The sequence below is a fragment of the Triticum urartu genome, chromosome 2A (assembly GCF_056163025.1).
Source record: "Triticum urartu cultivar PI428250 chromosome 2A, HENAU_Tu73, whole genome shotgun sequence".
NCBI lineage: Eukaryota > Viridiplantae > Streptophyta > Magnoliopsida > Poales > Poaceae > Triticum > Triticum urartu.
This window is the reverse complement of record NC_141874.1, coordinates 686,099,785-686,107,797: the sequence shown is the minus strand read 5'-3', so window position 1 is coordinate 686,107,797 and position 8,013 is coordinate 686,099,785. Positions and strand designations below refer to the sequence as shown.

Sequence of the window (8,013 nt, the reverse complement as noted above, 5' to 3'; positions counted from 1 at the left end):
AATCGTCACAGAACGTTAAGCGTGCGGACCCTATGGGTTCGAGAACTATGTAGACATGACCGAGACTCATCTCTAGTCAATAACCAATAGCGGAACCTGGATGCTCATATTGGTTCCTACATATTCTACGAAGATCGTTATCGGTCAAACCGCATAACGATATACGTTGTTCCCTTTGTTATCGGTATGTTACTTGCCCGAGATTCGATCATCGGTATCTCAATACCTAGTTCAATCTCGTTACCAGCAAGTCTCTTTACTCGTTCCGTAATGAATCATCCCGTAACTAACTCATTAGTCACATTGCTTGCAAGTCTTATAGTGATGTGCATTACCAAGAGGGCCCAGAGATACCTCTCCGATACTCGGAGTGATAAATCCTAATCTTGATATATGCCAACTCAACAAACAACATCGGAGACACCTGTAGAGCATCTTTATAATCATCCAGTTACATTGTGACGTTTGATAGCACACAAGGTGTTTCTCCGATATTCGGGAGTTGCATAATATCATAGTCTGAGGAACATGTATAAGTCATGAAGAAAGCAGTAGTAATGAAACTGTAACGATCATCATGCTAAGCTAACCGATGGGTCAAGTCAATCACATCATTCTCTAATGATGTGATCTCGCTTATCAAATGACAACTCTTTGTCCATGTATAGGAAACTTAACCATCTTTGATTAACGAGCTAGTCAAGTAGAGGCATACTAGTGACACTCTGTTTGTTTATGTATTCACACATATACTAAGTTTCCGGTTAATACAATTCTAGAATGAATAATAAACATTTATCATGATATAAGGAAATATAAATAACAACTTAGCTAGGGCATATTTCCTTCATGTGCGCCCAACGCGCGGCCGCATCCTGTCCGCGTACTTTTTTCTTTGCAAGCCCTTAATTTTTTTCATCATTCATTCTTGATATATGGGAATACATCACCAAATTTTAACTAGAAAAGCAAGACCAAAGAAAACAAGAACCACAAGAATACATTTTAGAAGATATCCAACTTCCATAACTGCTCCTCTAAGTTGGATTAGTGCATTCTCGATGCATTCATTGTTGATCTGCGGAGGAGCCGCCTCCATCTTGCGTGTTTATTTCTTCTTCGAGTCTAAAGAAGTAGAGGTTGCTTCCTCGCATCTAGTCTCGTGTCTAGCCTCTAACCTAGCGACAAGTGCACTTGTCTCATCTACCGCCTCTATGCTAGCTAAAAGTGTACGAACATCTACTAAATTACGCTCTATCAATATATCGATGTACTCTTCTTCCCAATACCAAAACTTGCATCCATTCTACACAACAAAATTTGAAGTTAGCACAACTAGTCAAATCTAGAGCACAAACCGAAGCTAAAGTTAGCACATACCCCATCGTTTAAGCACTTGATGAACACCCATCCGGGATGTTCCGGCATTGTAGACACGTGGCGCACGACCATCTTTAGACAGTGGTCGCACTTAATGAGCGGCAACAGTGCGCCGACGAGCTTTTGGGCTAGCACCGAGCTCGGCCGACCGCCATTCAGGTATCTGCCGGCAGACCACCGATGGTGTAGATCCGAGCGGCTAAAGGATGAGCCACTGCCAGCATGTGGCCTTGCGGCCCTGCCAGGGCCTTCCGGCCCGGTGCCCGGTCAGTCCATGGCACGGCGCGGCCTCCCACAGCCGGGCGAGCTCAAGACCGACCGGATCCGCCCCAAATCTGCCCGGCGGACGCGCAAATCAGGTGGCCGTGGTTGGTAAGCTCGGGGCCACCGAGGGGAAGGGGCTGGGCGACCGCGCGTCCGAGCTGCACAGCTACAATGGCAACAACGGCGGCGGTGGCGGCGGCGAGAGAAAAGCGGGGAAGACTGAAGAAGAATGGAGGGCGTGCGGCCGGAGGGAAGGAGGGGGCGGATAGAAAAAGGCGCCCCTGTGCCACCGACGGGCGGGCCAGGGGAGGACACGCGCAGACGGCCCGCGCGTCCGCGTGCTGTCCGTTTCACCTCAAAAGCGGCGCAAACTTGGACCGGGAATGGGTTGAAAGTGGACAGAAAATGCTAGTTCAGTTAATATAAACTACACGCGGCAAAAAAATGAAGTTTTTTGAAATTTCAAACGTGGTTTACCTTTCACAAAAGTAAATATATTTAGAAAGCCGAACATTTTCAAAATTTTCTAATGAACTTTTAAAGACTCAAACATTTTTTCTTAGAATTTGAAACATTTATTGTAAAAGAAGGAACAAAATTGAAAGCGAGAACATTTTTCAAAATTACGAACAACTTTTTCAAAATGTGAACATTTTCTAAAAACAGGAACAAAATTGGAAATATGCTGACATTTTCTGAAATTGATAATATTTTTTTGAAAACACGTATATTTTATGAAATCTCACAAACATTTTTTCAATTTGTGAACAAATTACGAAAATGGGTAAATTATGAATTTGGGAATAAATTTTGTAAACCGGAACATTTTTTAAGAACACGAACATTTTATGAAATTTCGATAAGATTATCTGAATTTACGAACAAATTTTGGAAACATGAACATTTTCTGAATTTGTGGAAAAAAAATTGAAAACAGGAACATTTTCTGAATTTTGAACAAAATTAAGAAATGCGAAAGTTTTCAAAAAATTTAAACTTTTATGAATTTATGTACATTTTTGGAAATGAAGTGAACAAATTTTAAAATACTAAAATATTTGTGGAATTTCTGCACAAATTTGAGAAGACAAACAAAATATGAAAAAATGAATAAATTTTAAGAAATACAAACATTTTGAAGTGCATAAATTTGTTAAAAAAATAAATTAATTTGAAATGGAAATAGAAAAGAAAAGGGGGGAAAGGAAAAAAAGACAGAAAAAATAAAAATGCAGAAAAAATAAAAATGGAAATGGAAATGGAAATAAAAAGGAGAAATAGAGAACACGGTTCAGGAACCTTCCGAAAGGTTTCCAAAATCGGTAAAAACTGGCTGGGAAATCTCTAAAAGGTTCCCAAAACCGGAACCTGAAAGCTGTGCGTACGCTATAGATGGGCCGGGCCAAGTCGCTCGCTAGGTCGCCTTGTTTGTGTGATTCGCGACAAGTTGACACAAAGTGCGTAGAATAAGGTTTTCCTTCAGGTTGTACCAGTTTTTTCCATGTCTTGTTTTAAACTTCTCAGGGGTCTATGTGAACACCCAAACATGTTGGGCAGGAAATTTTCATGAGGAACCAAGGAAGGGAAGCAGAAATCACATTGGGTCTCTCGGAAATTAATGACAAAACCAAACGGACGTGCGCGGATAAAATGGGGTCGCCCATTGGAGTTGGGCTCACGTCCTAGGCTAGAATTAGGCAACCGGCAGTCCGACGGATTCACTCTGACACTCCCCGCACGTGACGGGCGGCCGGCTGCGGCGCGCTCGTGTGGAGCGGCGGTTTTGCCATTTCTGCGGCGCGGTGCGCACAGGCGTCCCGATTGGATCCATGGATGACGCGCGACTCCACCACCGAACGCACGCACGCGACGGCGACGCGCGCGCGGCCAGTCCCGTCGCCATCCATCCATCCATCCATCGGCCGTACAGCGGCCTGGCTGGCCTTTTGTCGCCGTGTCCGCGTGGCGTGGGAACGCCTGCGCCCCAGGGTCAAGCGTCGACCGGCGACTTGTCGCCCCTCCCCAACGGCAGGGCGCTTAATTAATGGTACTACTACCTGGGCCCAGCTGACACTTTCTGAACGCAACAACCACATCTGCACATGCAAATACACACACGTATACAGTATTTTACACGGATATCCCCCGCCAAAGAAAATACCGATATGAACCTACATACTGGAGTACTACTATATGTTTGTTTGTTTGTTCTGTTCTGACATAGTACATGCATGCATCGAACTCAAGGAGTAGTACTCCTATATGGAGCACCGAGACGCTACGAGGACGGTCGCCACCGTGCTTCGTCCGCAGGCCTCCTTTGACCGCGTGTAACTGAAGCTAGCTGCTCACTTTGTTTTTTCTGTCCACGTCTACGATGATCCGGCTATCCATGTTTACTACGTGTTCCATACTTCCATATGTATGTACAGAACTCACTTGTAGCTACTGATGACTTCATAATATACGTAGACGGCTGCATGGTACCGAACGCGCGCTACATGCAAGGTTTTGATATTTGAAAGATTTTTGGGTCAAAAACAAGTTAATCATAAACTAGCCTTATCATAGACGATACGACATGGGTCACCAACTTAAGGTGCGACAAACCGTGCAGGAAAGGTGCCCCTGGTGCAAAGCGCAAAACCGACCTACGCCACCAGATGTGCCCTTTTAGGCCTTGTACAATGGGAGGTGCTTAGAAAAATAAATCAGACTTTTCTTAAGCACCGATGCTTATTTGTACAAGGTAGACGCTTAACTAAGCGTCTCTCTTATAGAAATAGGCACCGGTGTTTCAGAAAAACTCGATTTATTTTTCTAAGCACCTCTGTAAGCACCTCCCATTGTACAAGGCCTTATATTGCAACAGTCATGTGAATGACTTTGGATATATGAGGGTCGAGTATTCAAAGTCACAATATTACTTGCTTGACGTCAAAAAGCAAAAGTCACGTCCTTACATGTCCTGAAAACTGTTAAGAATAACTAATTCATGCGATTAATCAGAGGAATCCCCGTTTCCCCACGAGTAGTTGCTTGCTCCTTTGGCAACTGCACGACAGTTACTTCCCAATCGCGTCCCTGCAAACCGACGCCTTCTAGAGATGTCTCCCCAATTTGTATGTAATCTGTGACAATCATCCATAAAGAGAGCATTGGATTCATTTTACATTTGTGTTGATTCTCTCTCGTTTTCTAACTTCAACACGTTATCAGCATGACGCTCTAACCTCCTGAACTAATAGGTCTTGATATGCTTACTGGCGAGAAGCTGAATCCTGATGTATCATTGCTATACTTCTTCCTCTGTTGCTTTAAACGGGGAGTTAGGTGTTTTTTTTTCTTGGTACTTCACTATTTCATGCATATTTTTGCAGGATTGTGTGACACCGTTATAGTTGGTAAATGAATTTGGCTGGTTATTTGCAATGTGTTGCATATCTTCTGAACTCATGGTTACAGTGGCGTACCCAGCAATGAAATGAAGGGTGTGCACACTCTAATTCTTTTTCTACTAATCCAAGTGTCAGACAAAATATGGCAAAATAATAACATGAATAGCTCAATTCAAATTTCACAACAATTTAGTTCACAAAATATATCTCAAATATGCGAAATTACAATACGAATAGTCTTACACAAAAGAAGCACAAGTAGAAAATTACATCACTAGATAACTCTACGTTTTTGCATTGCCATGAAAGCATTAACTATGTCATCTTCACTTAATTTCATGAACACATCTCGTTCAATAAATGTCACCAAGCAATCATTCAAGCGATCATTACTCATAGTAGTCCTCAACTTACTTTTCACTAGATTCATTGCTGAAAATACTCTTTCAACACTCGTCGTCGCCACCAGTAAAATCAATATCAATTTGATGAGTAAGTAGACCAAATCATAAAGAACATGCTTCTTTGCTGCAACAAGCATAATAGAGAGCTCACCAATATTACTTGCATTTCTAAACCTATCATCTTGTCTCTTATCATCAATGAAAGTAGTAAGTTGAAATTCTAGCCTTATCAAATCTGTGCTTGATATGTCCATGGGATAGAATTCAGCAAGTCTCATTACCTTGAGTGCATCATAAGAAGCAAATGAGTTGATTGGATTCAAAGCCGACATGCAAATAAGCAACTCCGTATTAACCTCATCAAACCGATTGTCAAGCTCTTGAATGGTTTGATCAATGACACCAAGATATACCTCTCTTCTATAACGATCATCATTTGTTTGTACTTCATAATACCGACGTGATCTTCCATGATGCTCATAAGTATCCTCCCACAAAGGAACTTGAATGTCATGTTTGTCGCAAAATAAGGTTAGCTTTGCAAGAAATTCTTCCCAACCATGAGACCTCAAGTGTTGCATTCTACTCTTTGCCAAACTAACAAGTGCCATTGCATTAAAAATATCTTGATCCCTCTTTTGCAAAGATTTGGACAACTCATTTGTATAGCCAAGAATAACAAGCATCAAGTGAAGATTGAAAACAAAGTCAAATAATTCAATGGCTTGAGCAACTCCACGTATTCTTGTCCACTCATGTTTTTGTGAAGGATCTTTTCCAATAGCATCAAGTACTTCAAGGATTGTGGAATACATGCTAACATTGTGCATAATGGTTTTAAAATGAGAACCCCAACGAGTATCGCCGGGTCTAGCTAGTCCCATCTCTTGATTTAGCCCACTTCCACTTTCAATCTCACCCATTTCAAGTGCTTCCAAAACCTTTTGAGCTCTAACATCTCGAAGCATGTCATGGCGCTTACAAGAAACTCCAACAATATTGAGCAAGTAAGAAACATGATCAAAGAACCACAAACATGGTTCATTTTCCTTTGCCACGGCTATAAGAACCAACTGAAGTTGATGTGCAAAACAATGGATGTAATAGGCAGAGGGTGACTCATTCATGATCAATGTTTTCAACCCATTAATCTCCCCTTTCATGTTGCTTGCCCCATCATATCCTTGCCCACGCATTTGACTAGGAGTCAAATGATGATCTTTAAGCAAAGTTTGAATTGCATCCTTAAGTGACAATGAAGTTGTATTGGCAACATGAACAACTCCAAGGAACCTCTCACATCCTCTTCCCGATTTTTCAACAAATCGTATGCAGAGAGCAAGTTGTTCTTTATGAGATGCATCACTAGACTCATCAGCTAGGATTGCATAGTGGTCATCACCAATATCTTCAATAATTCTTTTAGTTGTTTGCACCGCACAACATTCAATTATTTGATTTTGTATCTTTGGACTAGTCAAGATGCAATTCCCAGGAGCATTGTTCAAAACAAGTTTATTAACTTCTTCATCATTTTCCAAAAGCCATTTAAGAAGTTCAACAAAGTTCCCCCTATTGCTAGATTCTTCACTCTCATCATGTCCACGAAATGCCAATCCTTGTTTAAAAAGAAACCTCAAGCATCTAGGTGAATAAGTCAGCCTTGCCTTGTACATACGCAAATCCTCTTTATCCACCCTCACCATAATGTTATCAATTGATGGTTGGGGTGCCACAAATAAATTGTACTTCTCTTGAGCTTTGTTGTGAATGTTGTTAATACCACCCTCATGTTTGTCTAACGCATCAGGCTTATACCAATTTTTCCAACCACCTTTAACAAAGGAATCACCCTTAGGCCCCCCATTCGATTTGCCTTTGAACAAATAACACACAAAGCAAAATGCAGCCTCATATTTGACACTATATTCTAGCCATTTGTAGTTCTCAAACCAAACAAAGTTGAAGTGTCGATTTTTACCATACATTTTCTTGACTTCAAAGTTGTGTGCATATGGTTGGACTGCATTCTTTGCAATGTACCGTCTCTGAACTTCGTCTTGATCATTAACATCATAATCTGAAATAGGAATCCTTTCCCCTGGATCAGGTGGAAGCCTTTGAATATTATAGGACCTTGCATGTGGATGTTGGGGTGATGGTTGCCGTGGCGCTTCATCATCAATATCAATGTCAATCTCTGCATCAAAATAGACTGGAGGTGGATCAATATCAATGCCAATCTCTGCATCCGAATGGACTGGAGGTGGATCAATATCAGGTTCAGGTTGCTCTTCGGCTGCAACCTTTCTTGTTTTTGCCTCATAATTCCGGGAAAAAGACTTAATGTCACCATTCCTCTTCATCTTCAGTCCTACAATTAGAACATAATGTCAGCAAGACAGCAAAACAACAGGACAACAGAACAAAAAATGGCACACGTCCCAGTTTTCAAACATACATTTGTTTCAGAAAAGCATCGGTTTGCTACATCAGTTTGTAGGCATACGATTCAGAGCAATAACAAGCATATGTTTCAGAGTAGCATCCGAAATACATCAGTTTGC

At 41.5% G+C, this 8,013-nt stretch overlaps 1 protein-coding gene across 1 annotated transcript; it reads right to left on the bottom strand.

The window, feature by feature from the left end:
- Positions 1 to 5,316: 5,316 nt before the first annotated feature.
- LOC147986731 (uncharacterized) lies at positions 5,317 to 7,812 on the bottom strand. The gene is made up of 2 exons (XM_087542128.1): positions 7,428 to 7,812; positions 5,317 to 7,322 (listed from the first exon to the last, which is right to left on the bottom strand). The coding sequence occupies exons 1-2, from the start codon at positions 7,810 to 7,812 to the stop codon at positions 5,317 to 5,319; spliced, it is 2,391 nt and encodes a 796-aa protein (XP_087398254.1).
- Between the last annotated feature and the right edge of the window lie 201 nt (positions 7,813 to 8,013).

What these genes read in the sequence shown, in the direction of transcription:
- LOC147986731 (XM_087542128.1), bottom strand. Translation starts at nt 7,812, where the DNA reads ATGAAGAGGAATGGTGACATTAAGTCTTTTTCCCGGAATTATGAGGCA. An exon ending in TGAAGTCAAGAAAATGTATG is followed by an intron (nt 7,323 to 7,427) that starts GTAAAAATCGAC and finishes ATTTGTTCAAAG; the next exon opens with GCAAATCGAATGGGGGGCCT.